The sequence below is a fragment of the Drosophila innubila genome (genome assembly GCF_004354385.1).
Source record: "Drosophila innubila isolate TH190305 chromosome 3R unlocalized genomic scaffold, UK_Dinn_1.0 2_E_3R, whole genome shotgun sequence".
Classification (NCBI taxonomy): domain Eukaryota; kingdom Metazoa; phylum Arthropoda; class Insecta; order Diptera; family Drosophilidae; genus Drosophila; species Drosophila innubila.
The window spans coordinates 1,899,229-1,917,782 of NW_022995380.1; the positions used below are offsets into that span (position 1 = coordinate 1,899,229).

Here is an 18,554-nt window from a genome sequence, read left to right on the forward strand (position 1 = left end):
TAAATTTAAATTTTTATTTCATTTATTTTAACGTTTATTTGCAAATACATAACTACAAATATTTTTTTTTAGCTTTACTGTTGCAGGCAACGCTTTGCTTAAATATAATTCAACAGCAAATTTTATTTTTTGTTAATATTTTGTATTTTGTGTGTACTGTTTTTAGCATTTAGCGTTATTTAATTATTTTGTCCAAAAATTAACAGCCATTTTGACGAATCCGTAAATGTTCAAAATCATAAAAGAAAACTCGAACCAAACACATGTACACGTTGTCTAATACATATATACAGTATCTATGTAAGTATGTATTTATATAACATATTTAGCGATGTCAGCGTATTTTTGTATATTCTTGTTTACTCTGAATTTATAATGAGCTCAAAGCAAATGAATGTTTCAGCTTCTTGAGAATTTTTCAAAATTTGAAATCTAATGAACACACTTCAACAAGTCAACGAATTGGCTGCATATTTCTAAAATTTGTATTTATATTTAATTCATTTTATGGTTTAACATTACGTAAGTATATTTTTATCAAAGCCCCAATGCTACAATTTGATATTTAATTTTATGTTTAACAATATATATAAGTGTATATGAATGTATAATAATTATATTATGTCGTTTAATTGCATTATTATTATTGCCTATGCATTTTATTTACCCTTTAATAAATTCCAAAAAATTGCATAACCACTTTAAGTTGTAATGCCAATTTCTCTTTTTTGAGATATCTTGAATAAGCACTCAACTTAAATGGGTTTGTCTGTTGTTCAGATTTTGGCAGTCCGCCCAGTTGCCTGCAGCATATAATAATCTAGGAATGTAGAATGATTAGTTTATTTGTTTTTTGTGTTTATTATGTTTTTCATAAATATACACATAATGCTGTACATGTTGATTATACATGTATTGTTTTATGCATGTTTTATAGCTTGCAGTTTACTAAAGTTCTTGAAATCTTTATGTACAAAGTCAGACTTGATTGCTTATCTTTCGAGTGTTGTTGAGGTAAAGAAAGAGTTCGGTATAGAGTTACGTAGATTTGTTGTTGTGAAAATAGTGTATAAGTATAGGAAGTTCTATTCAGTGTGTGTATGTCAGCATTTTAATATGGAATCATATGTCACATGTATAATGATCTAATCTCAATGTTTATTTATTCTACAAATTATATAATCCGAATCTGGATAGTAAGTATTGTATTCAATATTTTTAAACAACATTAAAAATAATAACACAATTGTTTTTTGTGCGCTTAATCAAGTTATTTTTTCATCTTAATTGTAGTATTAATCGGTTTATTATTATGAATAACTTTTGGGGTTGCATTGATTTAAGGCTTTATTTCTGTTAAATATTCAAGACTCGAATATTTAGTTGAAATGTCAACAAATATTAATGAAATAGAAATTGTTTAAAGGCAGCAACTGTTGGTTTTCTTCAATAATTTATTTTTATTTAAATTCTTATTGTGGTCTAACATTAAAATGAAAAGCAGTATTAAGGCTGAATAATTTTTTAAAATACTTTCTGTAATAGTCGAAATTATCAGGCAGTTTTATGGATTGCTGCATTTAAACATTTTCCACAGCATAATTTAATTTCAATGACATTCCAATACTATTTATCAAACCCTTGATTGGCTAAGCTTAAAGATAGGTATCATATACTCATGCTTGGTAATCTTTAACCATTATTGGGCTATTAATACTTGACCTCAACTGACGTTTCTTTTCGTCATCCGCTTAATAACTAATTCTTGAAATGATCACAACGTTAATGAATCTTTTATATGTTTATCTACTAAATCTCTTAAAGATAGCTACCGTATAAGTATACCATTTATACTAATGAATTCTTATATCTTTTTTTTTTTTGTTAATAACAAGTTTATTCATAAAATGTATTGTAAATTATGGTGGGATTATTTACCTATTACTTACACAACAAAAAAGATAAGACGAATTTAAGGAAATCAAAAAGTTTGCAATGGCAGCATTTTAAAAATTGATTTTACTTTTTCTTAGTTTAAGTTGATGTTGTTTTTATTATTATTGTTGCATATTCATATCTGCAATGAACAGCTTTGAGGCATTGAATTGCAAATGTGAATGCTTAACAAAAAGTTGCCTGCCAAAATGTTGCAGCCGTTGGTTGCTGTAGAGGAATTCAATTGCAATGACTGTTGTCTCAAAGAAAGCGGAGAGCTAAATGTTCTAATAATGGCAAACAAAAGCAGCAACGAAAATGACCAACAAGGGAAAAGGCGAGCAAGGGAGAGATAGAGAAGTGGGAGACAAAAGAAGCTATAAAGATAAAAGAGCTGCAAGCCATCCTGCAAAGTGTGTCGACTACTAAATATAATATGAATGTATGTATGAATACTTATAAGTACAAGTATATGCTAAAATATGCATCAGCAAGCGCTCGCAGGGGACAACAATGTTGCCGTTGTTATTTTCTAAGGAGAATACGCTTACTCCCCATTTTCCCAATTCAAAGAACAACTGAAAATGTTTGCCTGCGTTTTATGCGCGAGAGATCAAAATGTTTGCTTAAAAAACTTATGCAGCATTTGCTAGAGTATTGTACAGCGTCCTTTATTCCTAGTTGATTGTGAGTAGTCAGTGCCAACGAGACCCCCGCTTGTGGTCCCAGTGACGCCTCCGCTGCTGCAACCCATTAGCTCACGAAAAACGTCGCCGATTTTGTAGTTGTATCTGAAAAGCCAAAACCAAAACGAAAAGTCAAATTCTCTTTTAAATATCTAGAAGGGAATCTATTGAATAGAGTGGTACTCACTGCGCCGAACACTCCACATATCCACAACGCCAATGTTTGCGCACAAGCGTGGAAATGTCCTTGAGTTCCTGAAACGGTTTCAATAGAAATAAAAACTTTTCAACAAAATCAATTATAATTGATTATTATGATAACTATCATTATACCCTTGCAAAAGGAATTTTAATATTTCTCTGAACAAGAAATCGGAGTACTACATATAAAGTAAATTGTATATATACAAATCAAAATCTTTTATGGTTTAAAAGTTATCTAATTGCGAACATAATATTTTTTAAAATTGCAAATAAAACTTAGAATAACATAAAAAAAATAAATAAATAACTATATTTTTTTTGCTGAATCCTTGTTTAGAGAATTTATGGAATTCAACCTAACCTAAACTTGCACGCTTTAGCAAAAATCAGCTAAATTCGTTTAACCCTGCTACGGGCTATCAACTCTTTCCTGGCGCCTAAAGTTTAGATCTTCCGCGTGTTTTTTAAAGCCCCACCCTGCTAGATTCTGTAATTTACCTACGTTAGCATGAGCGGTATTACCAAATAAATAACATTTGCTTATAAAAAAACTCACGATTTAAAAAAAAATAAGTTGGTTTCAGATTGTCCTATCTCTTGACTTTCTAAATTTTTTTATTTGATCGACTCATCTTTTGAGCATAAAGCTAAGATCTTCCGCGTTTCTTCCTGTAATTTACCTGCTTTAGCAAAAGCGAACTCACCAAATAAAAACAGTTTTTTATAAATAAAAAATAAAATAAAATTGCACGATTTTAAATAAAATATTTTGGTTTCGGATTGTTCTATTTCGAGCCTTTCTAACTTTTTAAATTTTTAACAGTCTGCTTTTTCCAGAGTAAGTACGGGGTCTCCGACAGTCAAGTACGCTCAACTGTAGCACCGCGAGCGAAGCGAGCAGAGAGGAGTCCCATAGTTTTAAATTTAGTTATTCCCTTTTTTGAATTTTAAATTTTTTTTTGTTCAAGCTTCCTATCTTCTAGTTCCTAAATATTCCAGTTACTAAACTATGTATTTTCAGTGTTAATATTTAAACTACGTTTGAATACGAATAACACAACCTTATGAAATTTGAAAAATTACAAACTTGTTACGAAATTATTTTTTTTATTGCTGTTTAAGAAACTTTAACAAAATTAACCAATTGTACTATACTTTTAATGGAACTGATTTTCAGTGTTCTGCAAAGGTAGTTAGTTATCCTCTTTTCTATTTTGCAATTTCTACAAATTATTTAAAAATCAATAAATCAAATGAGAATAGATATGGGATACACACCTGCGAGTTGGCCTGCGCCTCAGTCACATTGTCATATTTATTGCCAACCACAATTATGCTAAAATCACGATGACTGAAACTGTCTAAAATTTGATCTCTCATGGAGCGGCAGTACTGCAAATCACATAAATAAATATATATGTATACAGATATGTATGGGTGGTTAGCTTGACCTACCTGAAACGTTTCCAAATTGCCCATGTCGTAGACTAACACATAGGCGTGCACCGTTCGCAGCCCCAGCGGATGTCCATTATTCCATTCAGCAAAGTTATCAGCCGGAAATCGCTTCTGGCAAGATTGCCATGCCAATTTGTTGAGTGTTTGTTTTTCATCAGCGCCATCGCAATATGTGTATTTGTATACATTGTGTGTGTGTATGTATGTGTGTTGTGTGTGTCAACGTCGTCGTTGGTGTGTATTTTTGTTGCGTATTATTTGGGCACACATATAAAAAGCAAATATAAGAGAAAAAAAATGCGTTTAGGTTTTTTTTTTACTTATTTGTTTTAAAATATACCGGTTTCTTAAAAAGCATTTTTCCACTTTATTGCTGAAAAATTTTATGAATTTTATTTAACTTATTTTTCGTTATGGCATTAAGTGTTAAAACCATTGCAAACTGAACACAATGCGGTTACAGTACGTGTACGTGTAACTAGCGGCAGTAAATAATAATTAGTAGTAGCTGCAACTGAAGCTCTTGATGCCACTGATGCCACTGTCGGTTACATTAATGGATTTACGTGCACACTGTGCAGAGAGTATTGCGGTTTGAATTTGTAAATATGACGGCTGAAGAACTATCAGAGGTAGTTATTTAATCTACTGCGGTTTCCCTTGGACACATACTTTTCCAGCAAGTTTAATGCATTTTTTTTTTTAGAAATATTCTTCTCTTTAACACCATGCCATAATGCAATAACTTATAAATCTTTTTGTACTTGTATTATTAGAAATGTCAAATTAAATAACTTAACAAATTAATAACTATTAAAATTATTGACACCGAACCTGGTCTATGGTGTGTTCCCTAAACGTGCAGCCTGAAATATTCTGAAAAACTTCGCTGAAGAATACATTGGTATAGTATACTAAATAAAAACATTTTTTTTATGAAACCACGATTATCAGGGTGCTACAGAAATCAAAACCAAACGAAAATCTCCCAAAAATTTATGGAGATTTGGGAGATTATCTGTTGGTTTCGTTTAATGGGGCACCCCTGTATAACTCGAAAAAGTAATGATGCCGTTTATTAATTTTATTTTCGTAAATTGACAAATATTAATTTTAAATAATATTCAATAAATGCACATTTGTAATATTTGCAGCACATTTCATGTAAAAAGTTTAATGTTCAATTAAGCACATTATCATAATAGAAAAGCAAGTAATTTAATCCAGTATTAGGGTCCTCCACTCTGTTAAGTAAGTTTTGTCAAAATCCTTTAAAATTGTTTAATTCCAAAAAAAACTTTGGTAAACAATCTTTTTATATTTTATTATATTTCACAATAAACAAAAATACTTTTTTATTTCGTATGCCCTATATCTATTAAAAAAGTGGCTTTTTTACCAGTATATAATGATATAATTTGATATAATTTTTATGTTTTTAAAACAACTGATGGTAGAAAAATGTAGCACAAAGTATAAGCTTTCTTGTATGATACATGCTAAGGTACGGTAACAGTCCAGCTCAACAGAAAAATCGGAGGTATCACAAAAATTACCTTCTGTATCTTTTGTGTATTAAGCTAATAAGCATTTAAGCGGTTAAGAGATAATTATTAGAGATATCAATGGCGAAATGAATCAAGTTAAATTTGCATAATCAAATTTTTTGCTAAAATTCCTACAGTTATTGCTACTGCTGACATTCGCACTTAAACAATATCCCAAGTAGTTCTGCAGAGATGGTCCATTCGTTATTTAGTGCAGTTTTAGCTTCAGCATATTTATGGCTTAAGCAGTAAGTACGTAGTTACAAGTTATAACGTGCAGTTGGCATGCCTTAGCCTTATAAAGCTAAGTAACTGTAAAATGTGGCAGTTGCGTGCTTCGTTTCTTACAGCCATCGTTTTTCTTTCGTTTACATTGAGTTAAAAGCCTTTTGACTTGCGAATGGTATTAAGATACTGTTTTCTGTTTTGTTATTGCTGGTACTGCACTTGGTAGGCAGCACTAATAAACGGACTAGGGGATTGGGGAAGAGAAAATTGAAATGAAAATGGAGCTGTACGAGGGAAGACCGTAAATAAACGTTATAATTAAATTTGCGCTGCAGCATTTTAGGCGCAAACAAAAGGCAGGCAAACAAATAGAAACTGAAACAAAAACAGAAAAAGAAGAGCTCAACCTCGCTATTAAAAATGTTAGCGGACAGCTTAAGAGTCCATGCGCCTTGGCACCATTCCGTCTGTGCTTCAGCTCTTTTTACTCTGCTCCACTCGTCTCTCAGCCTATTACTCCCAATTGCTCCCACTTCAAATTCCTGGCCCCATCCATTTACCGCTATTTGTCTGCTTGTGTCATTCTGGCTGCCAGCCAGTCGAAATTCGCCATCTCAGTCGCCATGTCAGTTGCCATCTCAATCGCCGTCGCCGCTGTCTTCGTGGGCAGTAAGTTAGCTAGATTTACGTTTTTGATTAAATTTCATTTAATTTGCGCTTTCCTCTGTCTATTATTGTTGTTGCTACTGTTTTGTTAATTAAAGGCAGTGCTAGACTGCAAATGCGAGCAGCTCTTTAGCCAATGGCAATGTGTCCAAACTGTCCAGCTGTCTGCCTATCTGTCTGTCCGTCTGTCTGTCTGCCTATCTGTCGGTCTATCTGTCTGTCTGTCTGATTGTTGCTATAATTGTTGGTGCTCTACGGAAATTGTTCTTGTATTTATTATGCTCCTGATATTTGTTGAGATTCTTGTGCCTTAGAGCTATTCCTGTCGTTGTTTGTTTTATTTTTGTGCTGTCTGTGTATAGATACACTAGCAACTGCGACAGCACAACAAATTCCCTACTTTTCTAATACTTAAAACAAAGCAATCACACAACTTGTGGAGCCATTTTGTGTGCAAGCATTGTAGGTAATTAATTAATTAAAATGTAAACCTTTTAGTAACGTTTCCCAAATATTTCACTTAAATTATAACAAATCAAATAAGCAGTATTCTTTTATTTTTGATTTGTTTTACTGTCACAATATGTAAATTTGGGTTGGAACATTTTGCTCCACTTCTTTATAGTTTATAAAAAATAAAAATACAATAATTACTTTTATTTAGTATTATTATATTATAATGAAAAAAATGCACCAACTAAGTCGAGAAAAAGAAATTGACAAAAAAGATTATCTTTAAATGCCGAACATTTAATACCCTTGCAAAGCCCTGTAGATTTAAAAAAAGTTGTAATACACACTAAATTAAAATTAAGTAAATTTTTCACAAAAAGACAATTTATTTCATATATATTTAACATTTTTGATCCATTATTTAAAACATAAATAGCTCTTTAAGCTGCAATTTGGTTAAGATAACTATAGAATCTACAAAGATGTACTAATCTTTAATTTTGAACCTATCCTTTGTATGACAGCTATATGATGTAGTAATACTTACATTACATCAAGATACTACATAATATTATGGCAATAAAGCACCCACTATATCAAGAAAAACTTTGGAAAATGCGTACTCGCATTATACAATACTTATCTTGACTTTGATTAATTTGTTACTGTATATTACAACCTTTTTTTGAGCTTTGCTCTTTGGGTTTTGGACAAAACGCTCCAATAAATGAAACAAAATGGCCGCAGTAAGGCCCTTACACACACACAAACAAAGACACTTTTACACTCTACACTTATGTGTGTGCACTCTATAAATTGTCATTTCAAGTTGTTCTCCTTGTGGTAGCCACTTAAAGTATACAATGACCAACGATGTGGCCTCCAACACACAAAACAATTGCTGTATGTATTTGTGTGGATTGTGTATGCGAAAATCTGTTGGAGAACAAAATGCTGTTGATACAAGTGGAAATCATTACAGTGGACTTTGAGTTATAACTGGCAGGCATTAAACTTGACGATGAAAAATTTATCACAATAAAAGGAGCTCAGCTTTCAGAGTTGTGTTTTGTGTGTCATACAACATTTTGGTCCTCACCTTAGATAGCAAACTGGCAGCTATTTGGTCAACACAATGCCTGACAAAAAATCACAACAAATAAGTAGTACACAGAAAACGTTTACTCAACAAGTAAGGAAGCTCTGGTTGTGAATGCTCGACTATAAGATATTCTGTAACGAGCAAGAGTGTAATTTTGTGTGCAGTAAATGTATTTTTCGGACATATTTTCGAAGTTTCATAAATTTACTGCAGTAAATGTATTATAAATTTAAGCTATATATTTAGTTATCACAATATTTTTGCATAGACAAAATCAAATAGTTTGTATTAAGGTCTTCTTATTTAATAATATTTGACCAAATAATCTAGTATTATGAATGTAAAAGATTTTGAGATTTAAAAAAAATATGAAATGAAAATGAATTTCTGCACACACTTGCAAGACTTTGCTAACCCTATTTTTAAATTTATTGTGTAAAGGGTATCGACAACAAATTCACGCCAAAATGAACATGAATAAATTTTAAGGCATTGAAAGTCGAAGGTGTACAGGGGGTGAAGGGGGTTGGGACAGATGCATTCACTGACTGTAGTTAATATGACAATGGAGGTTGCTCGACTGCTTTATCCTGCCTGTCAACGCTTTCAATACAAAATTCTTGTTCTACTTTTACGGTCATCATTCTTTTGTCTTTTTTTCTCTTGTTTTACATTGTTGTTCTTATTGTGCCAAACGTTGATATTTATAGCGTGGCGACTATTGAGATATGTCCTTAAATATAGCCCTCTGATTTGCCTGCCTTTTTTTGCCTGGCGCCTTTGTCGGCAAAAACTTTTTTAGCATGACGACTTTGTCAGGAAAGTTAACTTAACAACAACAAACTAAAAATACAATATAAATTTTAAATGTATTAATAAAACAGGTCGACACTTATTTTTTACTTTTTTTCTACAAATTTTTTCATATTTTCCTTGAATATAAGGCTCCACTTATAATTTAATAAAAAAATCGTATTATTATCAGCAGCTTTAAAATGTATAAGCAATTGGAAAAGTCTAAGCCCGTTTTTTAAACATTGAACTGAGTTAATATTAGATTGGTTTGTAAGGGTACAAATTTTGGTACAGGTAAAATTGCTAAAAATATATATTTTATTATAACCGTGTTTAATTTTCATTACCATTTGACTAAGATTTAAAATCTGTCTACTTGGATATTAGGAAGAAGTCTGTCCTTAAAGTCTCAGAATTGTTGAATAAAAGAATCTTTAGGAAAAGTTAAAATTGCATCCTCTATTATGTAGATGAATTAGGGTATACCCGTTTCGTTTAACCAAAAAACACAATTTACTTACATACTACATGAGTACATCGCTTTTTCTGTTATTGTGTTTTGTTGCACTATACGAATAGTCACAGCCAGAGGCTGTCCGAGAGCAATGCAAAAAGGTCGAAACTTTAGCTGTCGGTTCTATAAATAATTTATGATGTTGCACTGCGTACCGAGAAATGCAAAGAAATGCAAGCCAAACCACAGACAAAACCACAGAATCTCTTGTCTCAACTAGGCCGCATCTCAACTTGGCTAACATTCGGGTGTTAAATTCTGATATGCGGTTACCAAAAAGTGCTTGCCAATTGCTGGACTACAGAAACGGTTGTCATTGCCATACTAAGTAGAATTAAGCTTCAGTTTATACTCATAAAATGCCTGCAACCTTATGTAGGTATACACACTTTGTATATGCGCAATAAAGTGGCCACAACTTAGTCGTGCACACAAACACATAAATACACACACCGACACACAGAAGAAGAGAAATATAATACATGAATATAAAGTGTGGCACTCAGGCGCAAAGTTTATAGCCGACTATAATAGGGCTTTCATGCGAATAATAGTGCTCTTAAATTGGCAGGAGCGAAGACCCAAAAAACAAATGCTGCAATTTTGGGTCAATTAAAAATTAATAAAATAAAACCCGTGTCCGTGCCCGTGCTCGCTTTATAGCCATGAACTCTAAATTTAATAAAGTACACTGCGAGCATAAAGACATTGTGTAAATTTATCAAACTTGTACAGACATACATATGTAGCTGTAGAAAAAACGAATAATAGATTTTCTGGGGTCGAAAGGGGCAATACTCTTACAATATCTACAGGTATGTTCCAAAAAGCTAAAAAGATTTTGAAGACAAATGCCTTTGAAAACATGCTTCAGATATTTCATTCTTCGAACATACTTTACGAGTCACAAAAATCGACACCTATAAATATATTAAGAATTTCAAAATTATAAATTTTTCAAACATTTTGAAGAAAAAATAAACTAATTTAAAATGTAATTTATGACTTGAATGAATTTAATTTAATCAAATAAATTTTAAACTTTTCACATTTCTCTACAAATATTTTAACATATAAAACATTAATTGGTTAGTTTCAAGAGTACCAAAATTTACTCTTGTTTTGATTTTGGGGCTTTAGAGATTATTAGAACTTGCCTGATAATTAATTAACATGTTAGTTAGTCTGATCGATGAACTTTTAATTGAACTTGTTGAACAAATAATACATTAAAGCGAAATGAGTTAGCACCCTTATGGTAGATTTTTCATATTTAGGTAAATACTTATTAAAATAGACATGTAAGTGGAAATGACTTCTCGACTATTTAAAATCTAACATATAATTAAAAAGAGAAAATTATATAACATTTTTTTAAACTTTTTGAGTAGATAATCAAAACTTAATATATGTTAATAACGGTAGAAGACTCAAGATCAAATTACTCTAAGATTCAACGAATTTCTTAATATAAACCAAAAATGCATAACGAATTTTCCCTGGGGCCAACGACTTGGCCATTTTGTTTGTGGTAAGCTGCTGGTCTGGTTGCGGTAAGCTGTTCTGATGCTGCTTCTGGAACGTTTCTATTAAAAAATATGAAAATATGAAATCTATGTCAGTAATAAAAGCGCAGGAGCAGCAGCGTCTTAACTTTAGACACCACAGATAGCCAACGGCTGACAGTCGGCACAGCAACAAAAGGAAGGCAGTGGAGAATGCGGTAGTTGAGAGTGAGCAACTGGTAGATACCCTACATTAAATACTTTTTATTCCAAATTGAAATAATTACGTATACGTAAGCAAGCTAAAACTCCTGGATCAGGCTAAAAGTTTTTAGAATGTTACATTAATGTCAACGATTGCAGCATGACTCTTTTTACTCTTCTTGTGGGCTACAGAAATCTGATCCTAGGAATCTGCTGGTATATACATTTTTATACATCATGTGTCAAACTCCGCTGTATTGCAGCTGTGATCCGCGTCTGCGGTAATTTTGCATAAATTTCTTTAAATGGATTAAATAAAATACAACGGAGCGGAAAATGTTTGCAGATGTTCCCATTACTTATCTCTAGACGGTCGATTCATAAAAAAAATACGCCATGTGAAATGCAATGGAAAATTGTTCAACCATATCGAAAATACTTGTTAAAGCTTAAAATGATATTTTTATGAAACTTCTCGAACAAAATCCAAAATATTTTGTAGAGAAAGAGTCATAACCGCTGACGCAGCATAAGTTTTAAATTCAATTACAAAATAGTTGAAGAGTTTTGCGCTTAACTCACCTGGGGTGGAACGTCCAGTACCATCAGCTCCCGTATGCAGGCATCGCAGACCAAACAGTTTTTATAAATTTTCCGATGCGTAGTCGTCTGATGAGTCTTGGGAAAGTCATGGTAGAAAAATTGCTGTAAGATATATAAATTTAAATAATGGCAATACATTCTAAAATATCACAAGAAACGCATTAGTGGGTATTCATATTTATTTTGACTTAACTTAGCCCTTTCCAAAAAGTTGGTCTCCTTTTCTAAAGACTTGGGAAGGCATTTCAAATATATGTGGCCGGGTTTAATAATTTATGGGGATTTTTTTTCGTGTTTTTCGCATGCTATTGTTGGTTTTCTTAGTACATTTTTGAATTCAGATTTACGCCAAGGCACGCACACATTTGGCAAATGCGTCTCTATTTGTACGTGTGTGTGAAAGTGTGTTGTGTGCGGTCACAGTTGTTGGCGGCTCATTTCATGCAAATTTTAAGCATATTAAAATTGTAACAGCACAAAAATATGCTACGTTTTTTTTTGTTGACAATTTTGTTCATAGGGACAGAAAAATAATTACAGGGATTAGACTAAAATTATATTTAAATCTACAAAAATGTACGATACTTGTGCGTATAAATATTTATAAAATATATATTTATTGTATCTTTTATTGCTTTAGGATCGAATTATAAGTAATAAAATATTTAAAGGTAATTTGTTTATTTGCAACAAGCGACATTGATTTTTGTATAGCGGACAGTCGAAATATATAGATTTTTAAGAGCTTGAGTTATCGTTGAAATGAATCGTTGAATGAATTTGAGGAAAAGTTAGAGGAATATTTGTTGTTGGCATTACATTTTTCTTAAAATATTTAACCATTGCAAATCTCTCATCTTGCACATCATATCTCTTCTCTCTCCCTTTGTAGCTTTCCTTCTCTGTCATAACTTCTGTTCTTCTTCTTTTTATTCGACATTGGCACTGCAATGGCTGTCAATAGATTGGCCCAATGAAATAAAATTCAAATCAAATGTAACTGAGGTATAGTAAAAATTACGCATACGCCCTGAATAACCATTTGTATAAATTTCGAAGAAGAACTAAACTAAACTAAAAGTGCTAAATAACGCAGAGCTTCATTGGTGCGCATTTATTTATGTGTCAGATATTGTGGCACATTTTATGGCGCTGCAGACTCATATAGAAAAGGCGCAAAGCCGTCCGTCTGACAAAAAGGACGAAGGAGTCGCGAAGGCCATCAACGTCATTTCTTATTCAATTACCAGTTCAATAAAAATAAAACTCAATGATATGCGATGGCACATAAAAGCGACGAGATGTGGCCCCTTCCTCTAGACACATTCACTACATATATATGTGTGTGTATGTTGACGTACTGTGTGCAGCATATAATTGAAAATTGCTCAGCGACTTGGTCTGAGCACTAAAATCATTTCCGTTTTTAAGCATCTGCTAAGGCAGATGTCGCTGCCACTCGCTGGCCACTTCCGTTTCCGACAATTGGGCCTCGACCCTCGGCCCTTGGCAGTCGGCCGACACGTCGGGTAATTGAATCGCAGCGAGCATAAATTGCACTTGATTTCATTCTGTCTACAATGTAACAACTGATTGGCAAGCGGCATTTGCATTTAAATGAGTTGATAGTCGAAGAAAGACGCGTCATCGCATTGATAAGACTCCCAAATGATTTCGACTTTATTATTAGCCAATGCTTTGGCGCGATTCCGATTTCTTTCATTACGACTGTGACGCTGTCTTCGATATGACAATGGATAGCCTGTGCTTATCGCACCACACACTCGACAATTGCCAATCTGTTCCATGAATGCCTTCAAACCAGGCCAATAACAACGCATCACTTTAAAATGCAATCAAACATAAAATATCCTTTGAGCCTGTCGCTCATTTTGGGCTCATGTATTTATACTCCCTGCGTGGGCGCACACAAAAGGAAGGAAATGCCCCAACACACATACACATACCCCATACAATTACACAGTGTATGCTGGGCCAAAAAGCGGAAATAATAAAAGTGTGAAAAGTAAAGGCGACTTTTACAGGGTATCTGCCAAATCAAGCACTCTCGGCACGTGTATTCATACTGGTTTTTGTTTTTGTTTTTTACTTTTATTTTTTTGGGCAAGCCTGAAAGTTTTTTTTTTGGATAAAATTTATTTTATGACTTTGCCGGCGTGTCCTTTATTTCTGGTTGAGCGCTTTTTTCCATTGACTGCGATTCACTTTGCCTGTCGACTCTGTAACATGCCTTTAGTAGAAAATTACATAGCCTGCCTGTAAAGCAACTGAACCCAGCAAACTGCTGCCGGGTTAATGGCATCGTTTCGGCCACGTTTTTTAAAGTTACTCGAATTAGGCCTTTGCTGCTGAAAATTATGAGTTTGTCTCTGAGTTACCGTTGGGTAAGAGATTTTTATTTTGGGTACTAAGTAGTGCTTTTTTTATGCAAATTTGCATAGAAAGTTGCCAGGCAGAATGATAAAGTACTTTCCCAAAAATGTATTTAAACGATATGTTCAAAATTAGATATGTTAAAAATTGGTGCAGATGTGCTGCTCTTCTTTCATTGCTTCTTCACAATGTATACAAATTTGCTTAACAACTTCTTGTGTTAAAAATATAAACATTTAATTCAAAATTAAAAAAAAATTTTTTTTCTAATAAAGTTTAAGTTTCCAATAAAGTTTTAAATGAACTAAACTAAATTAAAATGGTCAGATAAGCTTAGGTTTTTTGATTCAAGTACGTCTTACGAATTGTCTTACGAATCCTAACCTTACAATTTTATGAGCCCAAACAATTTGAAAAATTTGTAACCCAAATTTGATATCTACGGTCAATTCAAAGATGTTATAACCTAGAAACCATAGTTCTTTAATCAATTCCTAGTCCCCGCATCTTGAGTAAGAAAATATATATGTTTTTTTAATTTTTAACATATTGTTATTAGCATATTTTTAGTGTTCTTAGTCCGACCTTGACAAAATGGCTATCAAAACTTTTGTTAGAATCAGAACTTTAAAAATTGGATAGAATCAAAGGACCAATTGTCTTTAAAACTTAAACTTAAAAATGACTAAAACCACAACATTTTTCCATTTAAAAAGCGGGGACTAGGACTATTTTAAAACTAAAGTTTCTCGGTAAAAACATATAAGGGTATTCATAGATATTCATAGAGTTATTATATTACACATATACCCCTGAGTACAGTATATAAATGTATTTAATTCTATAGACCAATTGTAGAATTAATTCTGTATTCTCTGCTCGAGTTCAACATACCAGATCTGATTTTTTCTGCTCCATTCGTACATATACACATGGAGAGCATTAGGAATTTATACAACGATAGGGCAACAGCTCTGCGCGGCCACAAATAACCATTAAACTGGACGTAATTGATTTTGCAGTGCTTAAAATAACATAAAAATGTGAAAATCTCGCATTACGCACAATAAAAGCCGCGACGGCTGACGGTGGCCACAATACATAAATGGTACGAAAAGGCATGAAGGCAGCTAAAAGCATAAACACGAATCAAGTTAATACACTCTCACACACACACACACACACAAAAGGGCACCCACGGGCACACATACTCAATACTTGTATATTGACCGTCATAGACATTAAACGCAGAGAGCGAAATAATGAAGAGTGAGCAGCAAATTGCAAACTGGAAAATGGCAAACAACAAATGGCGAATGGCAAATCGCAAATGGCAAATGGCCAGCTTCCAGCTTTCCACTATAGTTAATTGAATTTGCAGAACAACAAGAGATTCACTGGATTGTATTAAGAGCAACCACAATGATCAACTTAATTTAGCTTGTTCATGTATCTTCATTATTTTTATATTTAAATTTAAATTAATTTTAATAATTACAAATCATTTTTTAAATAAAATTAATAAAAAATTTTAATTTCATTATCTGTTTAGTAAAAAACTATAATCGTTTCACTTTCTATATTTTTTTTTTTACATTTTTCTTATTATTATCTTTATCTATTACTTTATTAGGTTACACTAAATACAATTTAGTATAGGATAATTACTGCACTTTATGTTAAATAATTTTTTTACAAATATCCCTTTTAAGTATCCTTGGAATACATAAAAACGTATTACAGAAAAACTACTTTATTTTTTTTTTTAGTTTATACAAAAATTTCTATGTTTTAAATTTAAAATATAAGATTTCACAAATACAATTACAAAATTAAAATGAAAATAAGAATGGAATACATAAAAACGTATTACAGAAAAACTACTTTATTTTTTTTTTTTAGTTTATACAAAAATTTCTATGTTTTAAATTTAAAATATAAGATTTCACAACTACAATTACAAAATTAAAATGAAAATAAAATGGTGTTTTTTAAATTTGAAACGTAAACGAAACGAAAAGAATTATATTTTCAAGATCATTGTGTTGCTAATAAGCTGAGCTAGATTTTAGAAGGGTATACGAAATTATCTTATATGAGCGCACATGAGTTCTGCATTTGTCGACGCTTTTCCATTGTCTAATTACAAAAGATAAACCACAAAAGATGTGATGTGATGCTTCGGCGTGGCGGAAATCAAATTAACGGTGCTCCTATGTATATACGCATTCAAATGCCGTTAGCGGGGAGCTTTGAGTGGGGATGGGAATGGGAATCGGGTGAGAGGGGGAGGGACTGAAAAGAGCTGCTAGGGGACAGGGACATTAAAAGTTTGACGCCAACCTGCTGCTAAACTTTTTAGCTTCAACGGGACGCTATTAATAACTTAAGACCATGTCGGATGCAAAATGTGCAACTGTGTCAAAGGTGGCAACAGAAGCACGTCGATGCGCGTGGCACCGATTTGCAACATCTGAACTGAGAATAAAGTTAAAATTGCGTTAACAGTAAGCTAAATACAACTGCAAACATATATGTATTATTGAATAATGATTTATATGACTACAGCGTTAAATTCGACACCAAAACGATGATGATAATCACAATTTACAGTCACGACCGTAAATTTAATATAATTGCCACTTAAACAGTTGGGTTCTTAACCCAAAATTAAATATGACAATAACAGTTAACTTTTAATTATTAGAATTGATAGGCCGACGGTTCATTCGCTATATTCTGCATGGAGTTTTGGGAGCAGGCGTTGGACTAAATATAAATATTTAGAATACAATAGAATAGAATTTTGTGCGTAATGAAGTAGAAATATAAATACAAGCCTAGAAATTGATATCAAAATATATAAAAAAGTTACAAATAAATGGAAATTTGTACATTTATGTATAAATATTATAAATTGTAACTGGGCGTGGTTAGGAAAGTTATAAGCCAGTTTCAAATTTGTAACCTGAACTACATTCAAGAAAACACATTTTAGTTTTGAGAAAAATAAAATAAACAAATAAATTGCATTTGACAGCTTTCAACAAAATGTTTTCAACTACATGAGAAGACTCGAAAATAAAATTTTCCATATGTGTTCGAAGAAAATAGGAAAAGGAAACTCGTCCGAAAAAAGCAGTTATGACGGTCTGATTGATTGCCCATCAGTCAGAAAGCACAAAGGGAATTTTATACAGAGATACTCGTAAATATAAGTGGATTATTATATATTCCCCCACTCACCTGTAATATGCTTGTTTTGCCGACGCCAGTAGCCCCCAAAAATGCAGCTTTAAGGGGGCCCTGCAGCCATGGCGGCTCTGCACCACCCTCCAGAGTGATACGCTATGCCGAGATGCACTTATTTTGTATATGTAGCTCCATTTCAATTGAGATTTTTGTTGTATTCGATGGTGTTGCCCCTTTTTGTTGTCCTTTGGCCGCTGCTCCTTTGATTGCTCCTGCACCTGCTTTATTATTGGCTGCTGCTGCTGTTGCTGTTGTTGTTGTTGTTTTTGCACTATCACCGACATAATCAACGCTTCGTGTACTACCGATCAACAGTTTCTTAGAGTTTGTTGGCGATATTGTACTACTCCACATTATATTATTATTATAATTGCTTATATTATTGTTATTTCTCTTTAACGACGCCAGCTTGACTGATTTTTCAATATATAAATGTAGAGAAGAAATATACAGTAATTCTTATTAAAAGTTAAGTTGGAGTTCGAGATCTTCTGGTTGCAGTTGTTGTTGGTTAAATAAAGGCATAATACGGGTAGTTTTTTGTCGATTATTAAACAAGGTGCTGTAAGAAATAATATAACATATAAATTTTTATTCATTATTAAGAAAATATTTATGAATTAGTAAAAAATATTATGTCTTACTAGATAGTACATTTTAAAAAAAGATTAATATGCTCAAATAAATTATATTGGTACTTGACCATATTAAATATTAAAATTTATTTGGTTGAATCAAAATATTTTATACTTAATTTTAATTTTTCAGTTTAAACGTGCTTTGGTAAAATCAACTATGATTCTACATACAACTACTGCTTATATCTAGAATAAATCCCTCGCTCTTGTTTGCCTGCAATATTTGCAATCAAAAGCTTTAAATAAACTTCATTGCAATGCTTTTAATTAACTTAAACATTATTTGTATGAAAGTTGGTATGTTTGACTAAATTTAAACCGCTCTTTATTCTTATTTACGTACTACAAGGTTATCGTACTCGCTAACTAC

General features: G+C 32.5%; 1 protein-coding gene across 1 annotated transcript; it reads right to left on the reverse strand.

Moving 5' to 3' along the window:
- Window positions 1-2,518: 2,518 nt before the first annotated feature.
- Window positions 2,519-18,044, reverse strand: LOC117791361 (ras-like protein family member 10B). Its single transcript, XM_034631089.1, is given in 6 exon segments — window positions 2,519-2,726; window positions 2,809-2,876; window positions 4,104-4,217; window positions 4,281-4,394; window positions 11,880-12,002; window positions 17,541-18,044. Coding segments are annotated over 6 exon segments (921 nt in total). The 5' UTR covers window positions 17,901-18,044; the 3' UTR covers window positions 2,519-2,584.
- Window positions 18,045-18,554: the final 510 nt, after the last annotated feature.